Source organism: Canis aureus, chromosome 35, assembly GCF_053574225.1.
Source record: "Canis aureus isolate CA01 chromosome 35, VMU_Caureus_v.1.0, whole genome shotgun sequence".
In the NCBI taxonomy this organism is placed as follows: domain Eukaryota; kingdom Metazoa; phylum Chordata; class Mammalia; order Carnivora; family Canidae; genus Canis; species Canis aureus.
The window spans coordinates 23,321,299-23,333,995 of record NC_135645.1 but is presented as its reverse complement, the minus strand read 5'-3'; the positions used below and the strand labels follow the sequence as shown (position 1 = coordinate 23,333,995).

The window sequence follows — 12,697 nt, the reverse complement described above, 5'->3', positions numbered from 1 at the left end:
ATAATTTGGCAATTATAAATAATGCTGCAGTAAATAGAGGAGTGCATGTGTCCCTTTGAATTAGTGTTTTTGTATTTTTTTTTTTTTAAGATTTTATTTATTTATTCATGAGAGACAGAGAGGCAGAGACATGGCAAAGGGAGAAGTAGGCTCCCTATGGGGAGCCTGATGAGGGATTCAATCCCAGGACCCCGGAATTATGACCTGAGCCAAAGGTAGATAGATGCTCAACCACTGAGCCACTCAGGCATCCCATTTTTTGTATTTTTTGGGTAAATCCCTAGTAGTTAGATCACTGGATCATAGGATAGTTCTATTTTTAACTTTTTGAGGAACATCATTCTATTTTCCACAATGGCTGCACCATTTGCATTCTCACCAACAGTGCATGAGGGTTCCTTTTTCTCCACATTCTTGCCATCAGTTGTTGTTTCTCGTGTTTTTGATTTTAGCCATTCTGACAGTTGTGACAGTTGTGAGGTGATAACTCATTGTAGTTTTGATTTGAGTGATATTGAGCATTTTTCTTGTGTTTGTTAGCCATCTGGATGCTTTCTTTGAAGATATGTCTATTCGTGTCTTCTGATTTTTAATTGGATTATTTATTTTTGGCCTATTGAGTTGTATCAGTTCCTTTTTTTTTTTTTTTTTTTTTAAGATTTTTATTTACTTATTCATGAGAGATGCAGAGAGAGAGAGAGAGATTGGCAGAGACACAGGCAGAGGGAAGAAGCAGGCTCCCTGCAGGGAGCCTGACGCGGGACTCAATCTTCGATCTCCAGATCATGCCCTGGGCTGAAGGCAGGGCTAAACCGCTGAGCCACCCAGGCTGCCTGAGTTGTATCAGTTCTTTATATATTTTGGATACTAACCTCTTATTGGATATGTCATTTGCAAATATCTTCTCCAGTCCTGTAGGTTGCCTTTTAGTTTTGTTGATTGTTTCCTTCACTGTGCTTTATTTCTAATTTTTAAAAAACATTCAGAGAGTTGCTACCTTTTGTATTGACCTGATACTTTAATTATTCTAAGATTATTGCAAAAATTCATTTTCTTGGGGCTCCTGGGTGGTTCATTGGTTGAGCATCTGCCTTTGGCTCAGGTCGTGATCCCAGGTTCCTGGGATTGAGTCCTGCATCGGGCTTCCACAGGGAGCCTGTTTTCCCTCTGTCTATGTCTCTGCCTCTCTCTCTGTGTCTCTCATGAGTAAATAAATAAAATCTTAAAAAAAAAGAATTCACTTTTTAAAAAGTCTTTGGTTTGATGTTTTAGGCATATTGGAGGAAATCACCAAAGCATTTTATTGCATTTTACTGTATTTTAGGGGTTAGATTTCATTACAAAGATACAACTATAGAAACACTTTTAAATATTTAGTAGTTTCAATGACACTTTGTTGATTCTTCTAGAGCCTGTCATCCAAGTCAATTCTTGGGTTGGGATTAACAGTAATGATGATCAATTATATGCTGTTAAGAATAACTTTCCAGCCTCTGCACACAATACAAGATATTCTCGAAATGACCTGCACTTGGAAGACATACAGACTGATGAGGACAAGTTAAACTGTAGTCTTCTCTCTTCAGAGTCTACTTTTATGCCAGTTGCATCAGGACTCTCTCCAGTATCACCTACAGTTGAGCTGAGGCTACAAGGCATTAACTTGGGCCTAGAAGATGATGGTGTTGGAGATGAATCTGTGAAAGGGCTGGAACACCAGGACTTTAATAAGGAAGAGGAGAAGGCTTTTTGGACTACAAATGAGAATTCTGTTCAAATGAAGGAAAGTGTCATCAGCACAGAGGTAAATGAGAAGGGTGGACTATTACCTTGTCTAGAGCCAACAGTAACTAGTGCTGTCTTGAAGGATGACACCCACAGTCTTACATCTTTTCCTGAGTCAGTTGGACACAGTGTCTTCCATACACAGCCAGATCATGAAGAAACCATGTCTCAATCAGCTTCAGAGAGACTTGCCTGTGGAGTTTTAACCCAGAGATCTGTTGCTTTGGGACAAGATAAAGTTGCACTTCAAAAGTTGAATGAAGCAGCCACCAAACTTCAGGCCTGTTGGCGGGGCTTTTATGCCAGGAACTACAACCCCCAAGCTAAAGATGTGCGTCATGAAATTCGGCTGCGCAGAATGCAGGAACACATTGTTTGCTTAACTGATGAAATAAGGAGGTAGGTCAAAAGTCCTTGGTTAGGTGCTGTCTTGTTGATTTGAGAGTGTCGGAATGTTACAGTTCAGTCAGAGCGCTGAACCATTGCTGTTGTGGTCAGGACACTTCATCCTGTGTTGCCATTCTTGGTTTCCTTGTCTCCTATAACATACTGAAAGCATCTTGAGGACAGAAACTGCCTTTCACATCAACACTGCAAGCATGGCAGTTGGTGCATTGATGCAGCACAGCAATACATGTCGACAATTGCTTGTCTTATAGATATTTATAAACTTAAACATAGGTACAGAAAATGTGGAAAAACTGATTAAGTATAGGAATGAGAAGATGAGAAAGTCTACATAGAACCCAGTAGGCGCATAGAATTAAAGTAAGGAGTGGGGATTTAAAAGGGACTAAAATTCTGGGGCAATGGTAGGAGTTATTCCTCACTTCTGTGACTCGCATTTTACTGACTTCCAGCCAGGAAAGTTAGGAGTTCATAAATTTATTTTGAGTATTGCAACTAGCAATATTTATTAACATTATCAAGTGGGAGGGAGGAGGCAGTAAAAGAGACTGAGAAGGGACAACCAGTGTGATAGGATGATGGAGAGAGTGTGTGTGTCCATTTTGATAGGGAAATGTTCTGGGAGAGAAGAGAGGTACTGTAGGGACGACAGAGGATTATGTATTTAGAAGCTGGAGATTATTGGTGACTGTACTGGGACTATCCTCAGGTTTGATGATTTGCTAAACAGACTCACAAAACTAAGGGAAGCCATTCCATTCATGACTATGGTGTATTACAGTGAAAGGATACAGATCAAAGTCAGCAAAGAAAAAAGGTGCTTAGGGCAGAGTCCAGAGAGCAGGCACACGCTTCTAGGTGTCTTCTTCCAGTGGTGTTGTATAGAGAGGGCTTGAGTCTCCTGGCAGTGACGTGTGACAACGCAGAAGTATTGCCAACCAGGGAAGCTCACTGAAGCCCTGACATGCAGGGTTTTTATGGAGTACCCGTATGACTGACCTAACTACTTAGCTCCTACCCAGAGTCAGACTGATAACAGTGTCTGTATCAGGGCTCTAGGTGAACAAAACACGTATTCAATGTAGTCAAAATGACTTTTAGCGTAAACTATCTAGTTTGGCCCCAAACCCCACATTCACAGATACTCTTATCAAGCAGGGTATTCCATGGGCTTGGATGTCATGTCCAGTCATGTCGGGGAGACGGTCGAAGCCTGTCTTCTTGTTGGAATGTGTAGGGTTTGAACACACCAAGCCTGCTGAGTTAACCCTTTCCTGCCCAGTGAATTTCCTAAGAGCAGCTTCAGTGAATAGTGGAATCAGGCAGTTTGGAATGCATTGAATAGTGGAGGGGTGATGAGTGAGTGTAGCTTGTTCTTTTTTTTTTGGGGGGGGGGACCCTGTTTGGGGTATGTTGCTGGAGGAGAATCTGGAGTTAAGGAAGATTCTTTTTTAAAGATGGGAGATGTAGAACATGTCTATGTGTTGATGGAATTGATTCAATAAAGAAGGGAAAACTGATGGTGCAGAGGAAAGAAAGGAGAAGTATGAAGTTGAAGTTCTTGAGAAGGTCAAAGAAGGGATCCAGTGCAGGAGGAGAGGGAGTGGCCTGAGGTAGAAGCGACAGCAGAAGCAGGTAAGGTGATGGGCTTGATGGGGGGAAAGGGCAAGTTCTGTCGGATGAATGCTTCTCTTTTTTCAATGAAACAGAAGACTTGGTCAACATTTGAAAATGAGGAGGGGGGTGAGAGTGTAGAAGGTTTATGAAAGATGTGAGGGGTAAGGTATTCATCTTAGAAGTGAACCTAGAAGGAGAGTGGAGGATTATTAGACTGTATGAGGAAAAACTAAAGTGCAAAACAATAGGTCGGGTTGTATGAGTTAGATCATCAACTCTCAGCTGTTCTATTCGAATTTGGACATGGTTAACTTGATCCCTCCAGGAATGGGTTTGTTTCCAGGTGAGTATGTCAGGGGGAGAGGGAAGGGCAAAGGAGCTGAAGAGATTTGGGAGGGGATAATTACAACAGTGGATCTTGGAATTTAAAGAAGGTAAAAGGAAAGACAGGAAGAGGTGGGGATCGTTGGTTTGGAGGCCTGGATGAAGACTGGATGTCTACATTGTTGCGGGGAGGGGGGTGCAAGAGCAAGTGAACTGGAAGGATGGGAGGTTTGTGTGGGTGCTTGAAATTGTTCTTGAAAATGGTGTAGTCAAAATGATTGGGTCTAGAGTGAGACTATGAGGGGCACCTGGGTGGCTCAGCGGTTGAGCATCTGCCTTCAGCTCAGGGTGTGATCCTGGGGTCCCAGGATCGAGTCCCACATCACGCTTCCACATGGAGCCTGCTTCTCTCTCTGCCTGTGTCTCTGCCTCTCTCAGTGTGTGTCTCATGAATAAGTAAATAAAATCTTAAAAAAAAAGTAAGAGTGAGACTGAGAAAGAATGACATGGGGTGGATTATTGTCAGATCATCCATGTGAATGCTGAGGTCTCCAGAACTGATGATGGGAATGAAGCAGAGAGAGACTGGTGCTGAGATTTCAGTGAATGCGGGCAGATTCTGGGAGAGGCCAGTACTTGAAAAAGAATTTGGAGAAATTTATAGGATGGCAGGAGTTCTTCAAAGAGGAAGGCAAAAAACATTTATTGACAGCAATGAGAAGCTATCTTCTGAGCCTGCTGTATAAATGAAAAAAATAGCTTCTTCTTTTTTTCAGTAAGCTCCATGCCCAACGTGGGGCTTGAACGCATGACTCCAAGATCAAGAGTCACATGCTCTGTGACTGAGCCAGCCAGGTGTCTCAAAATAGCTTCCACTTGAGAGGGAAGCTACTCTAAGTTTCAGCTTAGGTAGTCTAAAAGTGGAAAAGGGGGATCCCTGGGTGGCGCAGCGGTTTGGTGCCTGCCTTTGGCCCAGGATGCGATCCTGGAGACCCGGGATCGAATCCCACGTCGGGCTCCCGGTGCATGGAGCCTGCTTCTCCCTCTGCCTGTGTCTCTGCCTCTCTCTCTCTCTGTGTGTGTGACTATCATAAATAAATAAAAAATTAAAAAAAAAAAAAAGAAAAAAAAAGAAATCTTTCCTTTTAAAAAAAAAATAAATAAAAGTGGAAAAGGATGTTATTGGACTATTAATCTCTTTACAGCACATAGATTTATTAGTTTTAACAATAGGCACAAGTCAAAGCACCTTCCTTGTGTCAGTAATGGATTTTGAATTATTGTAGATTAAGAAAAGAAAGAGATGAAGAACGTATTAAAAAATTTGTGCAAGAAGAGGCTGTCAGATTCCTCTGGAACCAGGTAAACCCATTCCTGCTGATTTACCTAATGTGTGAACCAAGAAAAATTCTAGATTTATTGAGATAATCATAGAGTGGTCAGGCATATTAAGGGTGTGGTCTATGTTCTTTGCCACTAACTCTGAACCAGGACAGTGAATTTTGTTACATTTTATTTAATCTAAAGAAAAATATTTTCATAATTTTAACCAGAAAAATAAAGAACTGTAAAGATGAAGGAAAGTGACTAAAATGAGGGAAGTTGTCAGACCTTCCCAATAGGTAGAAAAAACTCAAAGTTTCATGTAGCCATCTATCTTGTTTTACCTTTTGGGAATATTTGAATGAAAAGTGACTGAAATGGTGTAGGATGGCTATGATAAGCATGTCTTAAAAAGTGCGTGTGACTTCTTGCGAGAGAGAGCTTAAATTCTGTAATAACATACTTTAGGGATAGTTCAGACAATCAGTTTTACTGTTATTTTATCTCCTCAAATATTTTTTGACAGTAATATCTTGGAAATATCTTTATAAAACAACTTGTTATTACAGAATTTTACCTACAAAATTAAGAAATAGTTACTGATTTTTAAGTAACTAGGGAGGGTGGTTAAATAAATTATAGAATAACAACATCATGGAACATTGTGGAACAGTTAAAAAGAATAAGGTAACAGTATGGACTGATGTGGAAAGATCTCTAATAACAGCAAGTTGCCAGCACTTAAGATTCTGCTTGATTTTTAAAACTCCGTGTGTATTTGAAAACACAGTGAGAGGTCTGTAAGGACCCACACCAAACTGCTATCAGTAATTATTTGGGTAGTCAAAGAGAAACTACAAAATTCTACATATTGCTTTGTTGTTGCAGATTTAATTGTAAAATTGTGTGATTTCAATTGTACTTTAAAAATCTAAAGGTCATATTATCAAGAACCCAGGGCATTTTGGGATATTGTAGAGTTCTATATGCTATATGTTAGATAATATTTAAAAACTCTATCCTAAATGGGTATCTACAATGAGATTTTTATTTTAGAGAATCTACTTATGGGCTCTAATCTGTCTTATTCAAAAGACTTTAGTTTATATTGAGTACATTATTGACCCGTTGGTCACAGACTCTTGTGCTTCTGATAGTTTTTCCAGTGGCAACAAGAGAATTTCTTTGGCCCATCCTGACTCTCTTGGTTAGGACCTTTTGTTACCAAGGATGTGAGTCGCTTGTGCCAGTTTGGTTTACGCCGGGAGTGCTGTGGAGGGGAAAAGGGGAGTCAGGCCATTTCTAACTCCAGTTGTCCCATCTGCCATTTACCAACTCCATGAGTGTTGGGAAAAAAGTTTAAAGAACATTGTAAAACAGGCATGATTTTTATTTTATAAATAAAACTATATCCTTTGGTTTGCAGGTAAGGTCTCTGCAAGCTTGGCAGCAGATGGTGGATCAGCGTCTCAGTTCCTGGCATACTGATGTTCCTCCTATATCAAGTACCCTAGTACCACCTAAACTTCCGTTATTCACCCAAAGTCAGGAGCGGTTCATTGCTCCTGATGAGGCCCCTCAAGAGAAATCCTTACCAGAATTTCCAGACTCTGGTTTTCATTCTTCCCTAACAGAGCAAGTTCACTGTTTGCAGGATTCTTTGGATTTTGAAAAAAGTTCCACAGAAGGCAGTGAAAGTTCCATAATGGGGAATTCCATTGACACAGTCAGATATGGTAAAGAGTCAGGTGTAGGGGATGTCAGTGATGAACACGGTGAATGGAGTAAGGAAAGCTTTAACACTGAGCAGGATAATAGTCTACTTGAGCAGTATTTAACTTCAGTTCAACAGCTGGAAGATGCTGATGAGAGGACAAATTCTGATGAAGGGGCAGGAGACAGTAAGCTTCACATAGCTCCCTCCCCTGAAAAGTTGGATGCCTTGTCTGAAGGTGCTTCTGTAGGTGATCCTCATGGCATATCTCCTACTTTGCAAGATGAAATCAGCCAGGCACCAGAAAATTGTAAATTAAATGCTGACGTTCAAGGGCAACAGTCAGACTGTGATTCCACATTTCAGGTATTGCATGTTGGTATTACCGTGTAGCATATCTGGTTGTTGCTTGGGAAGCAGAATCTACTATTTAACTCTAAACATTTTCGGTTGCCTTTTTTTTTTTTTTTTTTTTTTTTTTAAGGCGATATCACCCCCATTTTTGTTACTATTTATATAGAATTTGTATTCTTGTCTCATGTTTTCCATATTTTAGATACTGGGCTGAATCTTCATTTTGATTTTATTAGCTATTAGCTGTAATCTATCGAACAATATTTATATTAAAAGCTATATGCACTTTATTTCCTAACAACTGAATTGCATCAACAGTGTTCGTGTTTTTTAATGTACTCATTTCCTTTCAAAAATAAACTAGAGTATCTTCAAGAAAATAGAAGAATTTACCTTAAAGATATAAATAAGATAATTTAGATTTTTCTGTATGTCAGTAAAATAATTATGTAGTAAGGAATGCAATTTGTTAAAGTGAGTGTAGATGACAAATACCAGGACTGTGAACTATAGAAATTTTCCAGCCTCCTTGGAATGAGAACATATATTTTTAAGCCTTTTTTTTCTCCCTTATGAGTAAGGAAAGCCTTCTGATCAGCAGATAGAAAAGGTAAGATTTTAGGATGTTTCAGAGGAAATGAATACAATTGTCTCATGGAAAACTTTAATTAATGTCATGTAGCAGTTTTAACATATGAAGCAAAGTGTTCCATCTGGAATTAAAATAAAGCTTACTTAAAGAGGCAGTACTAGAATATTTCTCTCAGATGTGAAGGAAGCAGATGCTAGACTCCATTTGCTTGAAATAATGTCACAGCAGACGTTATCATTTCATTCAGTGCTTTTTTTACCCTACAGATAAGCATTTATGTGCCAACATATTGCGAGAAATTACCATATGTTCATCTTCTCTGACCCTGCTTTATATTTGCTTATGTATTTCAGCAGGTCTGTGGCCATTTACTTCATTTTTTGACCTCTGACCTCACAGTGAAGGACATTTAAAATATTAGTGGTAGAGTATGAATGACTTTTTTAAAGGACTATTTTCTATCCAAATCTCTGAAAAAGTGCCACATTTGGAAGAGAATTTAACGGTGGTTAAGAAAAAATAAACCTCACTTATTTCTTGTTAGGGAGAATATATATCTGTAACTTCAGGAAGAAATGATAATACTGTGTTTGAACGTTAGAGATGGATGCATTTGCAAATCAAGGAAGCTTGATATATTAATCTTTGAGAATGTTATGGTATCATTGAACAATGCATAGCTGATTTCCCCTGATCTCTGGACATACAACTATTTAAAACTATGGCAATACTTAAGTGTTCTCTAAATTTAGGTGCTAAATATCTATTCATTTTTCTGTTACAGTCACTAGATCCCTTTCTTTGAAGTTCTATAAAATAAAAACTTTTGATCCTTCAAGAAAAGTCAGGGATCACATGTTATACTTTGTTGATAGCTAGAAACATTTCTCCAGCATGGGTAAGATGCATTTTTTGTGGTTTATAAATATGTAGCACTCAGGTTGAGAAGACTTGGATTTCATTCTCAGAAATCTAGAGTTTCTTTAAAAGGAACTATTTTCTGTCACTTATAAATGAAACAGCCGTCTTACACTCAGAATTTTCCCAAATGAAGCATGTGTAACGTTGAATGCATGTTAAATACAAATAGAATTTTTTACTTTTTGAATAATGCTAATCTTTTATGAATGATTTTGAATTTCTTCTTAAATATACCCTATTTTTCTATTTTACAATTAAGTGCCTCATTTGCTGCCCATAGTTAGACACAAAAAAAACCCCAACTTGCTCTGCACTAATACCAAAGTACTGTTTTATGGTACATTAATTTCTCATAAAAGTTCTTCAAATGTCACGGTTCAGTATTGCCTAAATAGGTTTCTGCTGATATCTTCCCCCTCTTTTTCTAAGAAATGGCAAAACACAACTAAATTCATTGAACATCAGCATTTGTCAGCCAGATTTCCTTTTTTACCTTTGGCTTGTTTTTCTAGCCCATAAATGGTATTAGTGTACTTTTAAAATTGGCAGATTATGATAATAGTTAATATTCTGCTCTTCATTTGATTTCACCTTACTAGAGTTTTGAAGTGCAAGAATACTAAGTAGCGCTCCCTACCTTAACTGTACAGATTATTTTGAATGTAAATAGAATGAAAATAATGTAAATTAGAATACAAGAAAATTGTGGCATAGGCTTAATATATTTTAATAGGTTTACAGCGTAATTTAAAATAACTTATGTAATTAAGATATTTGGTGTTATGTCATGGGCTACTCATTGGTTTGGCTAAAGAGAGAATGGGTCTAGTAAAGTTTGGGAAGTTTGAGGTTTACGTGGTCCTTGTGTTTTTTCCTACGGGAGAGGATTAGCTTAGCTGTGCTATTTTAGTTTATATCAGTTTTCTTGGTACATAGAAAATTCAATATATCAATGAGATATTCCTCCAGAAGCACAGAATCCTACCATGGAAAAATTGGAAGGAATCTTAGTGATTATCTATTTTAATCTCTTTGCTTTAAAAATGAAACTAAGGTACAGAGAAATAAAGTGACTTGCCTGATGTTATACCTAGTTAGTAGTAATAAACTGTGAAAACTTAAAAGTTATTGCATTCCAAAATTTGTTATTATACACTATTAGTTTTATATTTAGTGAGTCAGTAGGAACATCTTTGTGCATTTTTCATTTTCTTCAAAAGAAGAAAAATAAAAAAACTTCTGACAGAGCTAGAACTCTACCACTTGGAGCAAAAAGACTGCTTGTAGAAAATGACTAAGTCATTCAGAACTCTGAGGAAATTTTCTCCAAGAAATGTGATTTTTACTTAAAATGATTTTAAAGAGCACTTATAGGAATTAAAAATTTAAAAGAATAATTGCATCTTGGAATCCATTTATTTCACGACAGGAAGTATAAGAGGTTGCTGAGATACCTAAAATTTCTAGTGAAATCCTGAGTTTGAATTTCATCTTCAGTTTTAAAGAACAACAGATACCAGAGCTTTAACTCTCTTGATGTGCAGAAATGTCCAATCATGTCAGTTGATATAAATACAATATAGTTTGGTTCTATAAGCTTAATTATGCAAGGCCTCATAATATGCATGTTTTCGGAAAACATTTAGCCACACACTGGTTTGCATATATGCAAAGAACTTTTATTCTTGAACAATGGGGTGCCATTCTTGAGTGTGGACTTTTATTTTTGTTTTGGGTTATTTTAAATATGTAAACACTGTAATAGTATTTTCCTGTTATCTACTTAATACAAGTCTGGTTCCACTTTTTATAAGTATTTTCAGATACAATATAAGCTTAAGATATTATACTATTTCCTTGGTACTTTTTTGGGTGCAGATTCTTAGAATTGGATTTATAACAATAATATGAAATATAAAACTTTTTTTTCCAGAGTTAAAAGGGAAAGTATAACATGAGTCTGATCAGGTTCCCATTCAATAAAAGAAAAAGACTTAATTTTTAATGTATATTTTTATTTTACTATGTACCTTATTAATGATATTGTAATGTTTTAACTTTTAAATATATGATCCCTTTGTTCTTAAAGCAAAACAGATCCCTTTGTTCTTTATGTCTGTAAAGAACATTTAAATATTTTTAGTTCTATTGCTTACACTGGTCAAACCTGTTGTGCCATATTAAAATTAAAAGTCAAGTAAACAGTTCTCACAACCTTGGAGTGAAGCAGATAATTGTCTTTTTAAAATGAGGTGCTTTTTATTTGTGAATGAATAGAAATCATACTAAATTTTAATTCCTTAATTGATTTTAGTAGATAGCAGGAATCTCTCTAGTGGCTTTGTTCATTTTTTAATTAAATTTCTTTGAGCATTTTGTAATAATTTTGATGTTGATAATAAGTATTTAAAAGTAATTTGATTTTGGACTATTTCTAGATTTCTCTTTAGTTTTGTTTTAGAAATAGGTGATTTAAAGTGGTTATGGTCTGTTTTATGAAGGCTTAATATTTTATATTGTACTTAATTTGTATTTGAGTCTCTAATAAAAAAGTTTGTACATTTGTTTCAGTGATTCATCTGTTTATTACAGTGATTAGTAGTAATAGTTGATACTCATTGTGTTTGCAATTAATGGGTAACTAAAATCCAGAACAAATTGCAGATAGAATTCCTTTTTTTTTTTTTTTTAATTTTTATTTATTCATGATAGGCACACAGTGAGAGAGAGAGAGAGGCAGAGACACAGGCAGAGGGAGAAGCAGGCTCCATGCACCAGGAGCCTGACGTGGGATTCGATCCTGGATCTCCAGGATCGCGCCCTGGGCCAAAGGCAGGCGCCAAACCGCTGTGCCACCCAGGGATCCCTGCAGATAGAATTCTAAGGAAGTTCTAGAGTATTGTTATATAAATGAGTTTACACTGAAATAGGTGTAGCCTTATGGTAATGGATATGAAATGAGAGAAATGCTGATTTAATAGTTTTATTTAGTATAGGTTTCATTATTTCCAGGTAATGGGTAGAGAAGAGCAGATACCCCTCAGAGAGCACAGATGACATTGCCAGGTGCTATTGAAATGGTGCTGAGAGTGTTTAGGGAGTGAATGAGTTAGTAGAGCACAAGCCCTCTCATTTGACATAGTTGGGACCTGTAGTTGATTGATGTTATGGACCATATTGTATCTACTGTTAAAATTTATATGTTGAAGTCCTCCCACTGTGACTGTGTTTGGACATAAGAAATTCAAGGAGGTAATTAAGATTAAAAAATGTCATGAGAAAGGGGCCTTAATCCAATAGGACTGGTATACGATAAGGATGAGACGCAAGACATTTTCTGGGTGTGCCCAGAGGAGAGGCCACTTGAGGACACAGTGAGAATGCAGCCATCTGCAAGCCAGGAAGAGAGAGAGCTCAACATAAATCAACCTTGCTGAGACCTGGATCTTGGACTTTCAGCCTCCAGAGATAGGGGAAAATAAATTTCTATCGTTTAAGCCACTCAATCAGTGGTAGTTTGTTATGGCCGCCTGAGGTGACTAATACAGTTGGCTAACCAAAATTTTGGTTAGGGCAGGGAATCATAAAAAATTATTTATGTACCTTTAAAAAAACTACTGAGATATAAAGGCCACACAGTCAACTCCATGTTTTTAAAG

General features: G+C 37.3%; 2 protein-coding genes across 8 annotated transcripts in view; one reads left to right on the top strand and one right to left on the bottom strand.

Moving 5' to 3' along the window:
- CEP97 (centrosomal protein 97) overlaps window positions 1–11,608 on the top strand; it is a 40,380-nt gene extending 28,772 nt beyond the window's left edge. For 3 of the 4 annotated variants that reach the window (XM_077884037.1, XM_077884036.1, XM_077884039.1), the window contains 3 exons: window positions 1,410–2,184; window positions 5,421–5,496; window positions 6,884–11,608. In XM_077884037.1, coding sequence (XP_077740163.1) covers window positions 1,410–2,184; window positions 5,421–5,496; window positions 6,884–7,564 — 1,532 coding nt within the window. In that variant the 3' untranslated portion in view covers window positions 7,565–11,608. The remainder of the gene's footprint in view (window positions 1–1,409; window positions 2,185–5,420; window positions 5,497–6,883) is intronic. The other variant, XM_077884038.1, reaches the window with a different exon arrangement.
- Window positions 1–12,697, bottom strand: part of LOC144305297 (uncharacterized) — a 39,074-nt gene that overhangs the window by 17,243 nt on the left and 9,134 nt on the right. Inside the window, exon 1 of one of the 4 annotated variants that reach the window (XR_013372348.1) lies at window positions 7,053–7,897. The exons of the other annotated variants lie outside the window; for them this stretch is intronic. The gene's annotated coding sequence lies outside the window, so the exon portion shown is untranslated. Of the gene's footprint in view, window positions 1–7,052; window positions 7,898–12,697 lie in introns of those variants that run through there. 4 annotated transcript variants of the gene reach the window in all.